Here is a 23,680-nt window from a genome sequence, read left to right on the forward strand (position 1 = left end):
CGTGTGCAGATATCAGAAGTTTAGCAGGAATACATGAATAGTGAAATAAATAGGACACCTTGAAATTAAACGCCTCCCTTCAATTTGAAATATCGATAAAGACGATTTTTTAAGTAACCTGCACATTCCAATATGACTATTGAACCATGTTACCAATTGTCTCCTCAAACATATCTGGATGTAGGTCACAGAATACACAGAAATCTGTACAATCTGAAGCATAAGCAATTATGTGCTAAATTGGTTGCCAAAATCAAAATGGCTGCCAGACCAGGTGACCTATGACTTTTGTTGCAACAGATCAATCACACAATAGGGCTCTACCATTACACCACATTTCAAGAGTTTTTGATTAGTGCTTTGGTTCTTACATTAATAAATAAAATGTTGCATAATAAACGGATTAAAAACAATCAGTAGTCCAGGAACGTCCTGACTCAGTTTAATTTCCTATACTGTGCAGTCTGCACACAGAGACATACCTCTGGCAGGCATCTCTTCCGAATAAACACTAATTATGTCATTTCTCAGACATTCTCGCATTCATTTATAACCCGGTGTATGAGCAATATGGAGTTTCTCAAAGTGAATACAAAAAATGAGTATTTTCTGCTCAAAAACTTTATAAAGCAAATGTGGGCAAAAAGAAATCCCAAACAGAATAGGATGGAGTTAAAAAAACGATAAACCTGCGCAGCATTACTCTTCCCAGAATTTCCTCAGCGTTGCAGCACAGTAGAAGTAAACTTACTATATATATATATATATATATATATTTTGTTTTCCCCACTGATGCACCAAGAGGTATTGCATACTGCATATATAGATTTTATTTTTGATTGTCTCTTGATGGAGTGTTGGAGAAGCACTTTTAGATATCAGTTTGTTATTATTTAAGAACTTGTATATTTATTGAAGCGCCTTACACACTTTTTTCTTTTTTTTTAGAAGTAAACTTAGTATTTTCCAATTGCACTCTCCTACATCAAGTGTTTTTTATAGAAAAATTTAGCAATAAAAATCGTTCACTGAAAAGAACACCTGGTGTTAGCAAAGATCTTGTAATGCTGTTTAGTAGGTAACCCTGTGTGAATGTTTTACATAATTGTGAAATCCTGCATGAGGGACAATGTTTTGGGGAGAGGCCAGTGACAGACAGACTTACATCATCTGCAGTTCGAGGGTTTGCTCCAATTAAACTACAATGTTGTATTGAGAGTACTGTTGTTCACGCTGGAGCCTGTATTACAGAGAGAGTGGTGCTAGATGGAAACGGTGACTAGAGCAATTCATTTAGGGAAGGCATCAGATCTCTAATCTATGTATCTGTATACGACACTGGAGGCTGCCAGAAAAGCAGGAGAACCAGGCCAAGCAAGCTAAAACCTAGAGAAATGCCACCAATATGGATCCTCAACTACCTATCGTTACTGGAAGTTTTCTTGTAATTGTCCGATTTTTTATTAAATCCCCCCTCTTATAATATTGTAAAGCGCTACGGAATCTGTTGGCGCTATATAAATGGCAATAATAATAATAATAATCCTATTTACATTTCACAAATTAAGTATATTATTGAAAATACACAAGTGGAGAAAATGACTAATTTACTCACTAACCTGATGGATGAATATTAAAAAATATGAGACACGTGTGTGTAAAGGGACACCGTAGGCACTATAACCATATCATCTCATTGATGTGGTTGTAGTGGCTGGATTACCCATGCACAGTGTCTCCATTCAAGGTAAACCATTGTTAAGCAGTGTAACACTAAATATGAAGCCTTACAAACCCAGAGCCCGGCCCCACTGGCGGTATGGTTAAGGCAGAGATTACACACTTCTTGCTAGCCATACCAACAATAGGCACTATGATAGGCTGAATGCGGTCAGCTGACCCTCTCAGCCAATCACAGCTGCACACTGCTCCTGAGGCTCATGCTTCCTCTTTATCCCAAGCATCAAAGAGGGGATGTGATTCTGGGGACTCTCATTTAGCATTAAACACTGCACTGACATTTTTTTTTCTTCTTCAACAAAACCCTATAGAACTATCCATGTATATATTCTGCAGGTTTTCTTTGGGGTATATGAAAACGAGCCTGCTGTGTGCACCCTTTGTAGAGAAAGGTGAGTGTTTAACCCCCTTCAGCCCAGCAGGAGTGGGACCCAGAGGGTGGCGGGGACCTATTAACACTATAGTGCCAGGAAAGAAAATTTTTTTTCTTGGCACTATAGTGGTCCTTTAATTGGTACTTTATAAACTGTAAAGAAAATAACTGTCTCCAGACACAAAAACCAGTTCAGTAAACTGAAACGCTTTATTTATGTGAAGTGTTCCTTTAAACTGGTTTAGCCCTGAATGGAAGGATGGCGCTAGGGGACTTCAGACACTATAACTACTTTGAAAAGAATAAACAGTTCCAGAACCTACAGTGCCACTTTAAATAAAAATAAATAAATTACAAACCCAACAGCAATGTAGGATAAGACATTTTAATACAAATCTTTAAAGGGACACTATAGTCATTAAAACAACTTTATCTTAATAAAGTAGTTTTGGTGTATAGATCAAACCTCTGCAGTCTCACTGCTTAATTCTCTGCCATTTAGAAATTAAATCACTTTGTTCCTGTTTACGCAGCCCTAGTCACACCACTCCTGGCTGTGACTGACAGAGCCTACATGAAAACAAATAGGTTTTATTTTTAATCAGATGTAACTTGCTTTTAATGTTTTTTATCTCCTGCTCTGTAAATTGAACTTTAATTACACACAGGAGGCTCCTTTAGGGTCTATGAAGATATTAACAGAACACGAGATAAGAAATTCTAAATTAAACAGAGTTTGCAATAAAGGAAGTGTAAACATGAGATCTCACTTTACAGGAAGTGTTTAGGAAGGCTGTGCAAGTCACATGCAGGGAGGTGTGACTTGGGCTGTATAAACAAAATGATTTAACTCCTAAATGGCTAGATGGCAGAGAATTGAGAAGTGAGACTATATGGGCATGATCTATACATCAAAAATTCAGCTAAAGTTGTTGTGGTGACTATAGAGACGCCGTACGGTTTTGACTAATTAATGCTAATCACTTTCAACTTCAACAGAAGGTGACAGAAAGTATCATTTTACAGACACAGCGGAATCTGGCATTAAGGAAACATTTCAAGTAACATAACCACTACAGCTACTGCTGTGGTGCTAGGAGTGCCTTGATGCTGTACCAGCATAATCTGTCAAAACGTTTTAACAATTTTTGACGCATATCTGAGTCCTTTCGGATTATTGACAACCCAACATATCAGAAGTCGTGGAAACGGAAACTTTACCTTTCCTGAACTAAAAAAAAAAAAAAAACACCAAACAAAGGACACAGTTATTAACGGATAAGCCCCATGTTCTCTGTGATGGTGTTAAAATGACGTGGTCCCAGTGACCGTTAATAGGGAAAGCTCCGATTTCGTGGCTGTGAGCAGCTGTGGTCTTGACACCACTACGGACTTATTCTGAGTCAGATCCCGAGCATTCAACAGACGCTCCTTTCACATGCTGGACACGTACAGACAATTTGGCACAGGACAGGCATCCTTGTAGTTCAAGTGATCTGTTATTACACCATAAGGGGAGAATGCAACAGGAACTTGCATGAGGCGGCCATTCAATGGCGAAAAATACTAATTTTCCATTATTTTAAAAACAGATGCCATTTGTTTTAGTGTCAATTTGATAAGGTGGATTTTAGTCAAATTAAATGCGATCTGTGCATGACAAGAACTAGACCTCAACTGCAAAATTAGTATTTACCAAAATTCATTTTAATGAGAATACCATCTAAATTAGTGTTACAAATTACTGCATTATTTATCTCTAATTTTTCTTTTAATATTAGTCAATTGAACCTGGAATAATCAAGAAATCACAGACATTGCAGTCATCAGGCAGTCATCAGACTGAACGCTTCTCCAACTGAAACTTCATCCAAGTCAATGCTAACTGCACAGCCAACTCTAACAACGCAGCTCAGACGAGGCATGTTTCCCCAAATTAATCCCGTCAGCAGAATCCAAATCAAAGTCAATCTGGAGTCTTAACTTAATGGATAACAAATTGACTTTCACTCAAGCACCTAGAGACATAAAAGTTGTGGTTTTGTTGCATTGGTCTGTTTGTGTTTGTGGATTCGCAACACATGGCCTAAATCCAGAGTTAATTGTGTATAAACCTTTAGACTCCATTATTAAAGAGCAAATACAAACATTTCCTATTGTTTAGCAGCCCAGCACCTCAAACCATCCATCTCTAATCTCTGAGTGCATTGGGATTAATGGCAGCCACACGGTTCAAATTACGTATCTGCTTTTCTACAACTTCACCAGTACAGAGCTGAAGAGCTTTAAAAGGAGCAAACAGCACCAATACAAGGGTTCAAATGGGCTATGTTTTTTTTACCCATATTGTAATCCATAAAGAGGCATTAAACCAATGGTCTTATTAAGGACATTGCAAGGCAGCCTACCCAAATGTGGGGTTTAAATAAAAAAAATTGCACTGAATGGAATTCTGGGAGAGTTGTGGAAACGGTCTTTTAGCGTTACTGTGTCGGCTATCATCGATGTAGATAATGTCCAGAACTAATACAGTGAGAATTAGGTGGCTATCTACTAATATGCAGCCGCGGCATGAATCAGAATGGAATTTCATTAATTCGAATGAAATTTCGAACTGAACAAAACGCACTAATTTCATCCTATTACGAATGGACAAACTCTACTCATTCTGTTAGGACGAAATTCTTTAGTTTTGCCGGCGCCCTGTCTATATAACAGGACGTTCGAATGGTGAATAAAGTAACGCAAGAACACAGAAAGAGAGGCGAGTATAGTGGGAAAATGTATTTTACCACAGCCTGGGTCAAAGATGGTCAAGCATAGGAAAAATAGTCCCTACTTTGTCTCGTGTTTTAAAGAAAACTAGATCAGATCGGAAAAAATGAAAAACAGATTCTGAAAGAGGAACATAAGAGGAAGTAGATGGGGAAACGTAAGTTCAGCATGACAGTGCCGCTTACTCAATGGGGAGCTTGGAGCATTTTTTAGGTCACTGCAACTATTGCAATGCTTTGAGTATACAAAGTTGACCAAACTATTTTTTTTTGGCAATGGGACGACTACAATCCACAAAGTTTCATGCAGGATCCTCTGAATACAATTGGACAATGCTCCCTACCCTTCAGGGCTTTTTCAGGCTGTGATTATGACACAGACTTCCAAACTTCCAGCAGTCACCAAGTACAAAACCACGTGCATCAGTGCAGTTGTGAAAATGTGTCATTATTTATTAGACAGGAACTTCAGACACCAAAGGGTTCTAATGCCTGAAAGAAAGACTCCCAACCCTGCAATTATAACAGCAATAAGCAGCATCCGTCCACCCAAAATATTTAGCAGTGAGACAGCATTCTGCGCAGTAATTACGTTGGTACAATAACACTCTGTAACTAACATTGTTTGGTTTATTAGTCTTTTTTGTTATTTGAAGTATGCAGCATGACACACATCTCTTCCAAATTATGTTATAAAGCAAACTTCCCAAACTCCATCCCTCCAGATGTTGCTGAACTACAACTCCCATGATTCTCAGCCTATCTATTTCATTCATAGAATCATGGGAGTTGTAGTTCAGCAACATCTGGAGGGTCAGAGTTTGGGGATATAAAGGGATGCGTGGGAGAGAAAACCAGAATTTGCGGCAGGTACAATTTCATACAGTAATCAGTAAAATGAGTCGTCATTCACAAAGGTCCGTGTAATGCGAAGATTATTATTTGACCTATACATAGTGTTAAACCGATGGCAATGTACAGCTCAAAAACACTGACTCTTGCAATTTAGAATTATTTATTTTTGTGAGCAGAACTCAAATGATATTTTCTATCATTTCTCTTATTTCACACAACTTTACCTGACAAAAAGTACACAAAGTTTTAATTGAAAATGAAATGTAAATCCAATAGTATTTGTAGCAAACTAAAATGTGTAGGACAAAACTGCACAACAGTAAATGGTCTTAAAATGTGTTATTTTAATCTGAACTAATTTGCTATTTTGGCAGAAATTTGCAACTATCTTATCAACTGATTTAATTCCCAGTTTAGTGAATAACTCCTTTTGGAATTGCTTGACTAGAGCAAGGGAGTAAAATAAGATCATTTAATTTAAAGGTAAATGGGATGATACGTAAATGTATTCCTTATGGCTGTAAACGGCTTTCTGGACGTGTAAAAGGAACATTAATAAATACGTTGTAAGTGCGTGCATTTTGTACATGCGTATGCAAATAAAAGATAACTTTACCATAAAGTTGACAAAACATTGGAGGAGTTGGTTGTAATCTAACAGGTGGGGATCAACCTGGTGACACTGGATCTTACGGTTTAGGAGCCACCTGTAAAGGTCCCATTAACAACAATTCCAGCACTATGGCATTGTCACCCTCTTAATCTAAGTGCTACAAATGATTTTAGTTTGTTATTAAGTATTTATCAAACATTGCTTCACTTGGTGCCAGAGCAACAACAATCCTACACAAAGACTACACAGAACCCGCTCTACAATCAACCAGAGAGCGAAATTTCACACCCAACAAAGACGAGCGCTTGCTATTTTGGGGCGCTTTATAGGCTTCTGGTATTGCCCAACCAGTAATATTTTTTTTTTTTATTAAATATTGGTCCAGCAAATAATGTTTTATTTAGTGCATAGCAGGAAATTAACAACAAAGTTTCGTCTCACACAAGAGTACGGTAGGTAAAATGTCATCCTTGGTGAGCAGAATTTTCTCCTGGTGAATATGCCTTAGATCCTCCAGACTTGCAGTGGCGAGTAACTAAAGGCCTGGCTGGTGGTAGGAACCGAAATTTTAAGCTCTGCATCAACCAATCAAATGTTTAAAGGGCATAGCTCACAAACCGCATGTACTGAGCCCCTCGTGGGCTGCCAGGTGCTTAAATGAGTCAGTGCAGGAAGGAGTTGTACTGCAATTGCCACTCACTGGCAGGGCAAAATATTTTTCAAAAAATTCCTCACCCACACCTGCAGAGCTATTACGGCATGTAAACTGCCATGGACTGCAGCTCCCATCATGCTCAACATTACAGCTGCCATAGAATCTCATAAGATTATACAGATAACAACGGAGGATGGAGAGGGGCTTGTGGATCCAGGTAAAAAAAAACTCTGCTGGATTCATACCTAGATAAGTAAAGGCAAACGCAAAGGTATAAAACTGAGCTGCACCACCCCGATTGACAGCAGAGGGAGGGAAGTAAGTGGGTGGGAATTTAGATATTTATAAGAAATATTTATCAAGTACTGAATGTATATTATACATTTTGGATGTTTTAATATGTAAAGTAATATAAAAGGATTTTAAATGTATTCGTACTATATTAAACTTTATTTAAAAAATAATAAAATGGATATAAAAAAATAAAAATGATACATATAGCGTGTAGTCCATATAAATATCACTCCTGCACAGCAAAAGTAAAAAATTCTGATTGTGTGGGATGACAAGGCCTAGGCAGAAGAAGAAAAAATATGTGATTGTTGTAAAATCTCAGGGGGCTTCAGGTATTTGAAGGGGAAACTGGCTGTTTCGCCCTAGAACAAGCTATGTCCTTGTGTTAGAGTAGTGAAGAGCAAACAGCACAGAAAGGGCATTGATGGGATTCGCCCACTGCAACATGGCAGAAACAGCTGATTAGGTGGAAAACACGCTGCCCACAAAGCTAGCATTTTGACAGATACACTGACTTGGGCACCCGGGAAACTTACCAGGTACATTTTCATGATGTAAAATTAAAGGCCAGTAGGGAAGATTTGAAAAAACCTTTACCTGCAGGGATGTTTAAGATCGACTGATATAGGGACATGGAATCCTCGGCCTCTGTCTTGGAGATTGTTGAACAATTTAGAAAGTACTGGCAGAAGGGGCCACATATATTCTATGCCAGAGGGTACGCAAGCTATGGGGCACAGGAAGCACTGCCTCGAATAAAAGGTAGTCTACAAAACGCTGGGATCCAAAACATGAGTTATTGCGGGACCCTGGGTGATAATACCAATGAAAGTTTGCTGTGTGGGAGGTTTTACCAATCAGGGCACTTTAATAAAATAGTTGAATTAACATATTATATCACTGTGCCGTATAGCAAAAGCATAGCTGTAATGAGGCCTTTTTACAATGTTTAGTATCGTGTTATAAGCACCCCAAACATGAATGTTACGTCAGGACACCATCGATAAAATACTCTGCTCCAGACACTCCATAAATGGCGTTCACACATCTTGATGTTCAAACCACAAGGAAAACTTAAAGCGACACCAACAACGATTTGTTTTACATCAGGAAAATGCAACTCCAACGGCATGTAAATCAATATTATATAATACATACAGAATTATGTGGACAACCCATAAAAACCATCAACAACCAGACAGAACAGAAAACTAAATTACAAAATGTGACAAATTGGAATATTCCTCCAAATACGTTTATTTTTAAATAAAATTTGGTGTTTGTTGGAGTAAAGATTCACAAAATTACCGCTTTGTAAACAGTCTTTAAAGATATATTCTGTAGATTAAAAATAATGTGTTAAACATAATATAAAATAAATACTACCACACAACTTGCTATACTGCAACACATCATAACACTTATTATACCCACACATATCCTAATTCATATTTTTAGTCACCCTCTTGTTTCCTACCTTTTGGGCACAGGAGGGTGGCTTCCCTGGGGTCCAAATGGACTTGGCAGCAGCAGGTGACATTAGATTAGTGTGGCCGGCTGCGGCGAATCGAAGTGGGCTGGTGCTGGTCCAGGCTCCCCCTACTGTCTCTTTATCTCCGTGTAGCGCTCTGGGAGGAAATGATGGGAGCTGCAATTAGTTCCTCCCGGCGCTGAGGCAGCGCAGTGGAAGGGGCAGGCAGCCGGCTCTGTGGATTAGGGGCGGGCGGATGGCGAGCAGGGCCGACTTTACCCAATGTCCTGCCAGTTTGCCATTCCCCTGCATGGCCTCAGCGCCGGGAAAAAGTAATTACAGTTCCCTTCACTTCCACCCGGTACACCAGCGCAAAGAGATCTACACGGGAATTGAGACAGGAGAAGGAGGAGGGAAAGGGTTTGCGAGCCCTGGGTTAAACCATATAGAAACATTAAATTTGGTGGACCTTTAAAGGAACACTATAGGGTCAAGAACACAAACATGTATTCCTGACCCTATAGTGTTAAAACCTCCATCTAGCCCCCCTGGGCCCCTCATCATGCCTCCCTAAATATATCAAAATCTTATTTGTATTCAAGCCTGAAGCTGTAGCTCTGCACGCTGTCTGCTGACATCATCAGAAGTGGTGGCCTGATCCAATCACAATGCTTCCCCATAGGATTGGCTGAGAGTGACAAAGAGGCAGATCAGGGGCAAAGCCAGCATGATTCAAACACAGCCCTGGCCAATCAGCATATCCTCATAGAGATGAATTGAATCAATAAATCTCTATGAGGAAAGTTCAGTGTCTGCATGCAGAGGGAGGAGATACTGAATGTTTGGATGCATTTTAGGCAGTCATGACCCAGGAAGGATCTCTAACAGCCACCCGAGGAGTGGCCAGTGAAGTTATCACTAGGCTGTAATGTAAACACTGCATTTTCTCTGAAAAGCCTGAAGGTAATGATTCTACTCACCAGAACAAATTCAATGAGCTGTAGTTGTTCTGATGACTATAGTGTCCCTTTAAAGAAAGTGAGAAGAGTAAATAAATCTGGTATTCATCTGTCAATAGTGAACGTGTTTATTGAATTTTATTTTTTACAAGTGCTTGCCTCAGCTGAACAAAACAAACAGACGTCACACTTTCCAGGTGGGAAACAAACTCATTGGCCCGCTTTCCTCTGACCTGCAGACAGGGGAATAAAGTCATTAAAGGAAGATAAGGCTTCAGAGAGAACTTGGTCACAGCATGGGATCCCAGGTACGTTTTGCCTTTATTTAAACAGGAGAGGGAGAGCATGCAAGCAAAGGTTTTCATTACAGCCTAGTGATAACTCCACTGGCCACTCCTCAGATGGCTGTTAGAGATCCTACCTGGGTCATGGCTGCCTAAAATGCATCCAAACATTCAGTGTCTCCTCCCTCTGCATGCAGACACTGAACTTTCCTCATAGATATTCATTAATTCAATTCATCTCTATGAGGAGATGCTGATTGGCCAGGGCTGTGTTTAAATTGTGCTGGCTCTGCCTCTTTGTCAGTCTCAGCCAATCCTATGGGGAAGCACTATGATTGGATCAGGCTACCACTTCTGATGATGTCAGAAGACTGCTTATTTTTCTGAGGCAAACAGCAAGCAGAGTTACAGCTTCAGGCATGAATACAGTAAAAATATTCTATATTTATGGAGGCATGAAGGGCTAGATGGTGGTTTTAACACTATAGGGTGAGGAGTACATGTTTGTGTTCCTGACCCTATAGTGATCCTTTAACACATAACATCTCCGTAAGCTATAAATATCCATTTATCTAAAAGACAAATCAATAGAACTAATTTATTTAGCTGCTTGTACACCAATCCATACCCACACCTCACAACCCCCTAATAAATAACCTACCCTGCTTGGGAACACTTACAACCCCCCTTGATTTTGACACATTTGCTTCTTTGTCACTGCATCAGCAACTGCATCAGCAACTGAACACAGTCATAAGTAAACCTCACCTTTCCCTGCACCCCGCGGCCACCGCAGTGCGAGCAACATTTGCAAAGACCCCAGAAAGTGAAAGATCCACTTTACTAAGTGATGGATCATATTTTTATTCATATTTACTGTTAAACATTTGCAAGCAATTCTGCCAGAACAATGTAGAGAATAAATTGTATCTTATGTTGTTTAAAGCAAAGCATTCGTACCATGTAAGGTAAGCTTTAATCACGGAGAGATCGGTATTCATGACAATGTCAGTGTACAATAAATCAGGGCTCGACAAACCATAGGCGCCAGGAATTTTGAGAGCCCATTCCCTCGAGATGGGTGGTCGGAGAGCGTATTGTAGCCAGGCAGGGAGGGAGCTGTGATCTTCCTGCTCTGCTCCCTAGCGCCACTCCACCGGTTGGACTCCCGCCTCAACTCTCCTCCGGCCGGCATTCCGCTCGTCAACCTCCACTCGTCCCCCGGCCGGCCTACCGCCTCCACTCGTCCCCCGGCCGGCCTACCGCCTCCACTCGTCCCCCGGCCGGCCTACCGCCTCCACTCGTCCCCCGGGCGGACTACCGCCTCCACTCGTCCCCCGGGCGGACTACCGCCTCCACTCGTCCCCCGGGCGGACTACCGCCTCCACTCGTCCCCCGGGCGGACTACCGCCTCCACTCGTCCCCCGGGCGGACTACCGCCTCCACTCGTCCCACGGCAGGCCTACCGTCTCAACTCTCCCCCAGCCTCCCGCTTGCCTCCACTCACACACGGCCAGGCCGCCCACTGCACCCCAGGGAAAGCTGATCTACTCCAGGTTTCCTAAAGGTAGGCTGGGTGGACATAAATTGCATTAAAACACATAATTTGAGAGAGGCGAATGAAAAGCCTGCAGGGACAGGCTATAGACACCAGAACACTACATTAAGCTGTAGTGGTCTTGATGACTATAGTGTCCCTTTAAGAATTGTATTTTTGTCGTTGAAAATAAAGCTTAAGTTTAAAAAAAAAAAACTGGTTCCTAACTTTTCTTTAGCTGGCTCCTAGATTGAAATAAAATTTGTCAAGCCCTGCAATAAATGGCATACATGCAGTTAACCTCAAATCCACAAAGAACGCTGTAAAATGGATTGCTCCACATTCAGGGTGTTCCACCTGTTAAACAGGAGTTAATATCCTATAATCGCTCTGTGCTTTAATGCACAAAGTGTAGGTGTATCACATCTCTAATGGAGTCAGACTCCAGGGAGGTAATTAAGATACCTCTCCTAATCTGAGGCTTTAACTCCACACCGCAAAAGAATAAACTGGTTCTAGTGAGTCATTTCAATATAAGATTCACACTAGCACTGGAAAGCACACTGCGTGTACATAGATAATATACTAAAATGCAGGTGGAAATATTACACTAAAAACAAACAAAACATTGTAAGGTTCTGCAGCATCTGCAATGAGCTCTCACCAAATCAGAGAGTGCCTCAGCCCAACATGACCCCTGCTAAACTGTTAATAGCACTGCATGGCGCTTTCCAAACGATAAAATACAAAATCTTCATGAATGTATTTTACTCACAATCTCAACTTCTCCAAAAAATATTACATAGGACAAACTAGTTAATGTTTTTCATGGCTTCATATAAACTGCTAATCACAGAACAATTTCTGGAGAAAATACTGCAATAGATGACATATAGCAATCTTCCAGGATTCTGTAAGTAAATAGAAGTGAATTAGGAAGTGAGTGAGTGTGTGTGTGTGTGTGTTTGTGGGGGGGGGGGGAGGGAGGAGGAAGGGGGATCAGGTGGTGCTGCATGTGATACTGATGTGTTGGTTTAATGTCATCAGGACTGTGTGCGTAAAAACAAATCAATGGAAGCAGGCCTTCATTCCGACTTACGGCAAGACAGCATTATTAACGAACATATATATTACACCACAACTGGCAGCATTCCTGGTGTTTAATGAAAAGATGCTAATTGTGACCTGAGCAGAGCTGCACACTACAACAAATCTAGGCAAACTGCATTTTATTATATCCAAAGTACCAGACTTCATACAACATCTCCATTTTGTGGAGACACTGGAAGCTTTGGTATTTTAGATAAAGCTTTTATATTGGTGGTAAATGCTCTTAATATACGGCTCTACACAAAATGTTTTAGGATGGTAAAACGTTCACACTATACGTCTTGCCAGGTTTACAAAGCAATGGGTTCCTGAACACTTGCCTCCTTTTAGAATTTGCAGCAAGCCATGTGAATAGGAATTAAAACATTTTTCTAGTATATTAGTGGGGGAACAATACGTGTACCAGGATTGTCTGGCTCATACCTTGTAATTGCTAGAATTCACCCAGGAAGTGGCTAGTCCGTCAACCATCCTATCAAGTAATGTCTGGTCATATTCAAGGTCTGCGGACTTCTGCCTGTCGGACAGGTAATCTATCATGTCCGGCCCCACCTGAAGGCGCTTCCCAACATCCTTTTGTTGTATCTGTGCTAACCAGTAGTCCATTCCTTGTTCCATGGCTAATGGGTGTACCAGCACCAACCAGCAGAGGACTCAATATAGAGGGCACTGTGACCCGAGCTGTGCCTGTCACTGTATCCGTGTGGTCTGCTCTTGGGAAGCTGAAGAAGGCTCGGCCGTCGCAGATGCAATGTTGAGAATGACAGCAATCTACCATGTGTCTGGGAAGCAGCTGGTGGGATATTAAAAGTCTGATTTAAATATGCACCGACAAGGGGAGAGGCGCAGATAACAGTAGCCAGTGATCCAGAGGTACATAGTTCTGTAGCAAGTCCTAAGGAAATAGAAAAGTACAGTAAGTATCAACATTTTAATTTACACATTACCCTCCCCCTCTATTATGTGAAAGGACCAGTGTTAAAAAAAGATTGACTGTTAAGGGGAATATGTTTTAAAGAGTTAAAATACTGGAATAAAAGCTTCGCTGAAACCTCCTGTAATAATCTTTGGCCTGTTTAGAAAAACGACCATAAACTAAATGGGTCACTAGGGATCTGAACTAAAAGCAGCTCCTTAAACTCCAATTCCCTTTACGCTAAGTCAGCTTAAAACCTGTCTGGGGCATCAATGGGAAATGCAGTTCTCAAGATTAGCCAGCACTGTCTTTAAAAAATATAAAAGGACAGTAAAGCAATCAGGAAACACAACATGGCCCTACATAGAAAGTTTAGATTTTCTCATAAATTCTAGTTGTATGGTTGTATTTATTTTCCCATAGCATGTATAGAGTGAAACAAAAGACACGTGGATACGCAATATATTCACATTTACATTCAAAATGCATGAATATAGGAGTTCAATTATTTTTCTAAAGAAATATTCTTATGACAAACGGATTATGTTTCCCATGTTTACATGAAAATGATCCTTGTTAGAAGAGAAGTAACGTTGATTAGCCAACGGATATAATTGAAATGAATGATGAAAGTATCTGGGGGGGACATTGTCTTTACTACAAATGGGGGGGATCTCACCAACCAAATTTAGCCGTAGAGAACAAAGGCAGATCGGATGGAACTGAGCCCAAACACAGAACAATGCTCGAGAATGAAATCACTTGCCCTCTGACAAGCTGTCTACTTTACAGAATCGTTCAGAGATCAGATGCAAAGAAAGAAAACAATGATGTAATCTAACAAACTTCATGGCGGTTCCCCAAGTGGGGTTAAAGCGACAGTGCACAGGTCTGCTAAATGAATAATACAGGACAAGTTATTCTAGCACGGGAATAACATGGAAAGCCACTTTCTGTCTCTTACTAGTCAAGGAAACCAGCCAGCTTCATCATGATATTAATACAATTGCAGATACTAACCACTTAAAGAACAGTCACTACTGAGATTTTTGCACAATTAATTAGCCAACTAAAATGTATTAACGGGTTGTTCTATTTCTTAAATATCTAATTTTATTTTTCACTTTACAAGGAAAATATATTCTAGTCCCCTAAATTAAAGTGTCACTACATAAATAAAGTATTTTAGCTGGTGGAAGTGGTTTACGTGTCTGATAAAAGTGTGGATTTAATATAAATCAGTACTTTTATATTGGGGGACAGCCTTACTCTTCTGTCTGCTCTAGAGGGGTAATGAAAGCACATTGTGCTAGTGTATGCCCCCTCGTTCCTTCTCAATGAGCTGTATTACAACTCATTGAGAAGCACTGGAAAGCCATAAGAGATGTGGATTCATGTGACTCAATGAGAAGCTTCTGATTGGTGTAGAAAGAGGAGGGCTTAGAAAGAGGAGGGCTTAGAAAGAGGAGGGCTTAGAAAGAGGAGGGCTTAGAAAGAGGAGGGCTTAGAAAGAGGAGGGCTTAGAAAGTGGAGGGCTTAGAAAGTGGAGGGCTTAGGCTTAGAAAGTGGAGGGCTTAGAAAGTGGAGGGCTTGCAAAGGCTGCAGATAAGAGATCTTCAGCAGTTTTAGATATACAGTACCTCCAATGAAAAATTGCAATTAAGTGAATACACTTTTTCATTTGGGGTATATCTACTAAACTGTAAAAAACAAATACATTTTTAATGGTGTTTTCTTTTAAACGTTTAGATGTGATATGTTTTAGTGAGGAGAGATAGATCCCCTGTTAACTAACTGCAAATCTAACAGACCTCTCAGCAGATTTAGGCCAGTGGTGGGCAAAAACTAGACCCTCAGCTGTTTCAACTACAACATAAAGCTAGCAAAGCATCATGGGAAACAAGATTTACAGCAGGCAGCGGGGGGGGGTCTACATTTTTGGCCACCCCTGATCTGGGTTAAAAGAGCAGTATAACACACGAGTCGCAGGTTGAGATGTTAAATAGGAAACAGAGGGTGAATAGACCTTTTCTACATGAAGCTCTCCAACAACCGCTGAAACTATGAGCAGCAGGCTTCTTAGGAGAGAAATATAATATAAATATAAGTGTTCAGTCTATTTCACTTCTCACAGGGGCAGAATGTAGGGTGTGTTGACACCAAGCAATGAAATTTTTCTGTAAGCAAACATCTGCCTGACTTCCTACTTTATGACAAACCTGGGCAATATATTATACCGGTACTTGCTGAACAGGACAACAGCCTGAAGGGTGAAAGTGTCAAGCGGTAACATTGTAGAAAATTACAAAATGATAATCTTGCTGTGTGAATTTCTGCAAGGAAGCTACACATTTCCACAAAAGGTTAAGTGTGTGAACGCAGACAGCCCCAGGATACACTCTTTAAAAGCTTGTCGGGACAGTAATGACAGAGACAAACATGAGGAAGGAATTCCTCAATCAGCGAAACATGGCTTTAAAGCACACAGAGCGGATTCTGTCTAACAATACAAAGCGGTAAATTCTAAAAGTGGAGCAATCAGCAGCAACATTTTCCATGGCAACTGCTTCATTATTAGCTATCTGCATCAGAACCAATCATAGAGGGAGCTCCTGCTTTGGCTATTAGAGGGTTAACTCTCTTAAAGTGCTAACTTAAAAAGCTTTGTCTTCGGACAGTCTAGTGATTTCTTACGAGACAGTGAATGGAAAGCCAATTTGCAAAACACACAAAGTAGCCAAGGTTGAAACAAATTCTTAAACTATAAGGTAAAATTGTGCAATTTGACCCCCACATAAAGGCCAGATCACTGTGTGTTACTGTATGTGTGCATTCCTGAGAAGGTACAGAGGTTGATATAGGTGTAAACACACATCTATAACTACGCATTTGCAATTTTTATAATCATAATTATACGGTGCAATGTTTGCCAAATCAGCATATTTTAGGTTTGCTAAATAACACACTCCATTTAGTGAATAAATGCAGAGCCTGGAAATATAAATAACTGCAACATAAAAGCAATTATCAGCTGGTACAACGCAGTGCAGACTGAGCCAGGGGACTGTAGATATTGGTGGCCGTTTGTGTTGATTTCTCAGATTCTATAATATACAGTCCGCTATGAGAGGTGACTGCAACATTAATATACACACCCGAAAACAGGAGATATAGACAAAGCTAGGTATAAGCGTAGGACGTACCAAGCTCTGGCTCCTGTCTGAACCAAAAACCTGAATTTACTCTCTATATTCCCAGCAATATTATCCGAACAGACTGGCATGTGTATGCACAATAGGGGGCATTCATTAACCGGTAGGCAACTGAAAACCAAACTGCAAAACTCGAGCAAAAATCTTAACTTGGCTACTGTCATAGCTTGGCTATTTAAGAATGAACATTGAAATTCGATTTTTAGTTCAGTGCAATTGTTATCGAATAAACCTTGATAGCAATATAAAGCTAGCAGGTTCAATCAATGCTGATGTGTAAATTAATGAAACATTTCTGAAGGAATTGCTTTGTTCTATGGATATCCTGAGGTACAGACAACAAAGGTTAAAACATGTCGGCACAAAAGATTTTCACAGCAAAGTGTGATGAAAAGTGAATTAAATCAGGCCTGGGTAGCTGCAGAGTCTGGAAAGGGATGATGCAGCAGCTCGGACCATTACAGAAATCCCTGCTTTAATCAGATACATGACATCAGCCCTTCTGATCAATACAGCACTGGGCAGACAGCAGCAAGATAGCATTATATTTCTTCTATTAACCCAGTGTATGCTGGCAATGTGTTCAAGTATAGCATTCACACCCTTTGTCTTGCAAACTTTGCAGCTCATTTACCTACTCACACATTAAGATGATCACACCAGATTTATGGAGAACCTGGACTGAATATTTGTAGAAACAAATGTTAACACCCAATGCACGCTGTTTACAAATCAATTAAAAACTGAAATGTGTGTGAAAAAACAAACTCTGCAAAACTGACACTTCAAATGCAGCCAAGCCCAGCTATTAAGGAGGCCACTGTAAGCCCTGCTTTGATCACCAAATCAAAACCTTTGTACATTTATTGGGACTTAAAAAGTATACTTTATAGAAGAGTTGCCTTTTTAAGCTCTTTTAAATATCTTACACCACTTATAACGTAAACTATCCACACCTAAACAATGTGTAAATACACTTGAACAAGTGACAGATGGATTCGAGTGACATCCAAAGCAAGGGTCTAAATATATAACTAAAAATAAATCTTCCCCTGCACCCACTGTGACCTATCAGTCTGCAGGCCTTCCTGGAAACTTCCAGTGAGCAGGTAAAATACAAACATTGCATCTTACAGGACATTTATTCCGATATATATGGTATATGTATGCATAGGATATTGGCAGCATTGTCAATGGTACCATTCACACATACATGTACGCCCCTGTGTGTGTAGAACTGCATGGTAGCTGAAATATAATGTTTTTCCTTTTGAAGCACTCACTTAGACATTAAATACATGACACAAGCAATAATGCCACTGACTGCACAACCACATCATAACACAACTGCCGTACACATCAAACAATGCCAACTGCAGCTTGACCTACCACTAAAATGGCACAGGAGCTCCATCTGTCAAAACACCAAGACTGAATTACATTTTTTTTATCCAGGTATTAACAATGCAGTGCCCCTTACCAGACATGGCTGATAATACCCACTCAGTTCACATGAGACACTGCTCCACTTATAGTTAGTAATGCCCACTCTGCATACAACAGTCACCGCCTATAGGCCTTGGTATAGCTACTGTTGCACATTTAGTTTACATGAGATACTGCTTGAGGTCATGTATAGCCGACAGTACAGAAGAGACATTGCCCATAGGCTAGCAGTGCATATTAAGAATTGCCCATAAGCTTTGCATGGCTAGCAATGCCAATTTAGTGGACAGGAAATACTGCTCATAGGCATGGCACTGCACAGCATACACTGCCCTTAGGCCTGACATAGCTGGCAGTGACCATTCAGTGCACAGGAGACAATACCCATAGGCTTGTCCAAAACACACTGCCCATAACCATGGCAGAGCTGGTAATGCACATTAGGTACAAAGGAAACACTGCCTGCAAAGCTGGCTAAGCTGTAATTGCCCATTAGGTGGACATGAGACACTGCCAAAAGGCTTGTTAAAACTAGTAGTGCCCATAGACCAGACAGAGCTGTTTGAGTACACAGGAGAAACCACCAATAGGCATAGCAAAGTTTATTATGCCCATTCTGTAAACTGCTCACAAGTAGTAGGCACTGCCCCCCATACAGTGAAGGCCTGGCACAGTAGGCACTGCCCCCCATACAGTGAAGGCCTGGCACAGTAGGCACTGCCCCCCATACAGTGAAGGCCTAGCACAGTAGGCACTGCCCCCCATACAGTGAAGGCCTGGCACAGTAGGCATTGCCCCCATACAGTGAAGGCCTGGCACAGTAGGCATTGCCCCATACAGTGAAGGCCTGGCACAGTAGGCACTGCCCCCATACAGTGAAGGTTTGGCACATTAGGCACTGCCCCCATAGAGTGAAGGCCTGGCACAGTAGGCATTGCCCCCATACAGTGAAGGCCTGGCACAGGAGGCACTGCCCCCCATACAGTGAAGGCCTGGCACAGTAGGCACTGCCCCATACAGTGAAGGCCTGGCACAGTAGGCACGGCCCTCATACAGTGAAGGCCTGGCACAGTAGGTATTGCCCCCATACAGTGAAGGCCTGCCACAGTAGGCATTGCCCGCCCATACAGTGAAGGCCTGGCACAGTAGGCATTGCCCGCCCATACAGTGAAGGCCTGGCACAGTAGGCACTGCCCCCCATACAGTGAAGGCCTGGCACAGTAGGCATTGCCCCCATACAGTGAAGGCCTGGCACAGTAGGCATTGCCCCCATACAGTGAAGGCCTGGCACAGTAGGCATTGCCCCATACAGTGAAGGCCTGGCACAGTAGGCACTGCCCCCATACAGTGAAGGTCTGGCACAGTAGGCACTGCCCCCATAGAGTGAAGGCCTGGCACAGTAGGCATTGCCCCCATACAGTGAAGGCCTGGCACAGGAGGCACTGCCCCCCATACAGTGAAGGCCTGGCACAGTAGGCACTGCCCCATACAGTGAAGGCCTGGCACAGTAGGCACGGCCCTCATACAGTGAAGGCCTGGCACAGTAGGCATTGCCCCCATACAGTGAAGGCCTGCCACAGTAGGCATTGCCCGCCCATACAGCGAAGGCCTGCCACAGTAGGCATTGCCCGCCCATACAGTGAAAGCCTGGCACAGTAGGCACTGCCCCATACAGTGAAGGCCTGGCACAGTAGGCACTGCCCCATACAGTGAAGGCCTGGCACAGTAGGCACTGCCCCATACAGTGAAGGCCTGGCACAGTAGGCACTGCCCCCATACAGTGAAGGCCTGGCACAGTAGGCACTGCCCCCATACAGTGAAGGCCTGGCACAGTAGGCACTGCCCTCATACAGTGAAGGCCTGGCACAGTAGGCACTGCCCCATAGAGTGAAGGCCTGGCACAGTAGGCACTGCCCCATCCAGTGAAGGCCTGGCACAGTAGGCACTTCCCCATAGAGTAAAGGCCTGGCACAGTAGGCATTGCCCCCCATACAGTGAAGGCCTGGCACAGTAGGCATTGTCCCATACAGTAAAGGCCTGGCACAGTAGGCATTGCCCCCATACAGTAAAGGCCTGGCACAGTAGGCATTGCCCCATACAGTGAAGGCCTGGCACAGGAGGCATTGCCCCCATACAGTGAAGGCCTGGCACAGGAGGCATTGCCCCCATACAGTGAAGGCCTGGCACAGGAGGCATTGCCCACATACAGTGAAGGCCTGGCACAGGAGGCACTGCCCCCCATACAGTGAAGGCCTGGCACAGTAGGCACTGCCCCCATACAGTGAAGGCCTGGCACAGTAGGCATTGCCCACCATACAGTGAAGGCTTGGCACAGTAGGCATTGCCCACCATACAGTGAAGGCCTGGCACAGTAGGCATTGCCCCCATACAGTGAAGGCCTGGCACAGTAGGCATTGCCCCCATACAGTGAAGGCCTGGCACAGTAGGCATTGCCCCATACAGTGAAGGCCTGGCACAGTAGGCACTGCCCCATACAGTGAAGGTCTGGCACAGTAGGCACTGCCCCATACAGTGAAGGTCTGGCACAGTAGGCACTGCCCCATACAGTGAAGGCCTGGCACAGTAGGCACTGCCCCCATACAGTGAAGGCCTGGCACAGTAGGCATTGCCCCTCATACAGGGAGGGCCTGGCACAGTAGGCATTGCCCCCATACAGCGAAGGCCTGGCACATTAGGCACTGCCCCCATACAGCGAAGGCCTGGCACAGTAGGCATTGCCCCTCATACAGTGAAGGCCTGGCACAGTAGGCAGTGCCCCTCATACAGTAAAGGCCTGGCACAGTAGGCATTGCCCCATACAGTGAAGGCCTGGCACAGTAGGCATTGCCCCATACAGTGAAGGCCTGGCACAGTAGGCATTGCCCCTCATACAGTGAGGGCCTGGCACAGTAGGCGTTGCCCCTCATACAGTGAGGGCCTGGCACAGTAGGCGTTGCCCCATCCAGTGAAGGCCTGGCAAAGTAGGCATTGCCCCCATACAGAGAAGGCCTGGCACAGTAGGCATTGCCCCATACAGTGAAGGCCTGGCACAGTAGGCATTGCCCCATACAGTGAAGGCCTGGCACAGTAGGCATTGCCCCATACAGTGAAGGCCTGGCACAGTAGGCATTGCCCCCATACAGTGAAGGCCTGGCACAGTAGGCATTGCCCCATACAGTGAGGGCCTGGCACAGTAGGCATTGCCCCATACAGTGAGGGCCTGGCACAGTAGGCATTGCCCCATACAGTGAAGGCCTGGCAGAGTAGGCATTGCCCGTCCATACAGTGAAGGCCTGGCACAGTAGGCATTGCCCCATACAGTGAAGGCCTGGCACAGTAGGCACTGCCCCCCATACAGTGAAGGCCTGGCACAGTAGGCACTGCCCCCCATACAGTGAAGGCCTGGCACAGTAGGCACTGCCCCCCCATACAGTGAAGGCCTGGCACAGTAGGCACTGCCCCCCCATACAGTGAAGGCCTGGCACAGTAGGCATTGCCCCCCAAAACAGTGAAGGCCTGGCACAGTAGGCATTGCCCCCCAAAACAGTGAAGGCCTGGCACAGTAGGCATTGCCCCCATACAGTGAAGGCCTGGCACAGTAGGCACTGCCCCCCATACAGTGAAGGCCTGGCACAGTAGGCACTGCCCCCATACAGTGAAGGCATGGCACAGTAGGCACTGCCCCATACAGTGAAGGCCTGGCACAGTAGGCACTGCCCCATACAGTGAAGGCCTAGCACAGTAGGCATTGCCCCATACAGTGATGGCCTGGCACAGTAGGCATTGCCCACCCATACAGTGAAGGCCTGGCACAGTAGGCATTGCCCCATACAGTGAAGGCCTGGCACAGTAGGCACTGCCCCCCATACAGTGAAGGTCTGGCACAGTAGGCACTGCCCCCATACAGTGAAGGCCTGGCACAGTAGGCATTGCCCCTCATACAGTGAAGGCCTGGCACAGTAGGCATTGCCCCTCATACAGTGAAGGCCTGGCACAGTAGGCATTGCCCCTCATACAGTGAGGGCCTGGCACAGTAGGCACTGCCCCATACAGTGAAGGCCTGGCACAGTAGGCACTGCCCCCTATACAGTGAAGGCCTGGCACAGTAGGCACTGCCCCATACAGTGAAGGCCTGGCACAGTAGGCATTGCCCCCATACAGTGAAGGCCTGGCACAGGAGGCACTGCCCCATACAGTGAAGGCCTGGCACAGTAGCCATTGCCCCCATACAGTGAAGGCCTGGCACAGTAGGCATTGCCCCCATACATTGAAGGCCTGGCACAGTAGGCATTGCCCCCCATACAGTGAAGGCCTGGCATAGTAGGCATTGCCCCCCATACAGTGAAGGCCTGGCACAGTAGGCATTGCCCCGATACAGTGAAGGCCTGGCACAGTAGGCATTGCCCCCGATACAGTGAAGGCCTGGCACAGTAGGCATTGCCCCCGATACAGTGAAGGCCTGGCACAGTAGGCATTGCCCCCGATACAGTGAAGGCCTGGCACAGTAGGCATTGCCCCCCATACAGTGAAGGCCTGGCACAGTAGGCATTGCCCCCCATACAGTGAAGGCCTGGCACAGTAGGCATTGCCCCCATACAGTGAAGGCCTGGCACAGTAGGCATTGCCCCCATACAGTGAAGGCCTGGCACAGTAGGCATTGCCCCCGATACAGTGAAGGCCTGGCACAGTAGGCATTGCCCCCGATACAGTGAAGGCCTGGCACAGTAGGCATTGCCCCCCATACAGTGAAGGCCTGGCACAGTAGGCATTGCCCCCCATACAGTGAAGGCCTGGCACAGTAGGCATTGCCCCCATACAGTGAAGGCCTGGCACAGTAGGCATTGCCCCCATACAGTGAAGGCCTGGCAGACTCCCTGTGACCCCCCCCCCTCCTCCAAGCAGAGGGTCCTGCCCAGCCCCCCGCCGCCGCCCTGACAGCCCCTCCCTCCGATTGCCCCGGGCAGGGAGGACCCGCAGGCTTTGCCCCGGTTACCTGGCTGACTGGCCGTGTCTCCCCGCTCTTAGCCCCGCCGCATCGCTGCCAGCCCGTCCGGCCGCCCGTCTCCCCGCCCCGGCTGCTCACTGCTGAATGGAGCCTCCAGTGCGCATGCGCGGACACCCCCACCATAGAGAAACAGGGGGAGCTAGACTGGGCGGTCACCACGGCAACCTGCGCCATATTGCGAGGGGCGGAACAAACCGCGGCCGCCATGTTTGATGAGGGCAAAATGTTTCCTGACGTCATCAGAGAAACAAAGAAACAACCAAACTGACATCTGTGAAATTACATATAAATCACATAATGTGCATTTATAGTCAGATATCACAGGATTAGCACCTTCATAGAGCTCATTCACACACACTGGGCTCTAAAACAAAGAGAATTATACCAAACCCAGTGCCAGCCTAGCCCTGTACCCCTATTATAATAATAAACCCAG

The 23,680-nt window shown here is 44.2% G+C and overlaps 1 protein-coding gene across 19 annotated transcripts in view; it reads right to left on the reverse strand.

Moving 5' to 3' along the window:
- Positions 1-23,328, reverse strand: part of CLASP1 (cytoplasmic linker associated protein 1) — a 159,028-nt gene extending 135,700 nt beyond the window's left edge. For all 19 annotated transcript variants that reach the window (XM_063429222.1, XM_063429218.1, XM_063429224.1 and 16 more), the window contains exons 1-2: positions 23,233-23,328; positions 13,089-13,560 (exon numbers count right to left, since the gene is read on the reverse strand). In XM_063429222.1, the coding sequence (XP_063285292.1) occupies positions 13,089-13,283 (195 nt within the window). In that variant the 5' untranslated portion in view covers positions 13,284-13,560; positions 23,233-23,328. The remainder of the gene's footprint in view (positions 1-13,088; positions 13,561-23,232) is intronic.
- Positions 23,329-23,680: the final 352 nt, after the last annotated feature.

The sequence above is a fragment of the Pelobates fuscus genome, chromosome 8 (assembly GCF_036172605.1).
Source record: "Pelobates fuscus isolate aPelFus1 chromosome 8, aPelFus1.pri, whole genome shotgun sequence".
Taxonomy (NCBI): domain Eukaryota; kingdom Metazoa; phylum Chordata; class Amphibia; order Anura; family Pelobatidae; genus Pelobates; species Pelobates fuscus.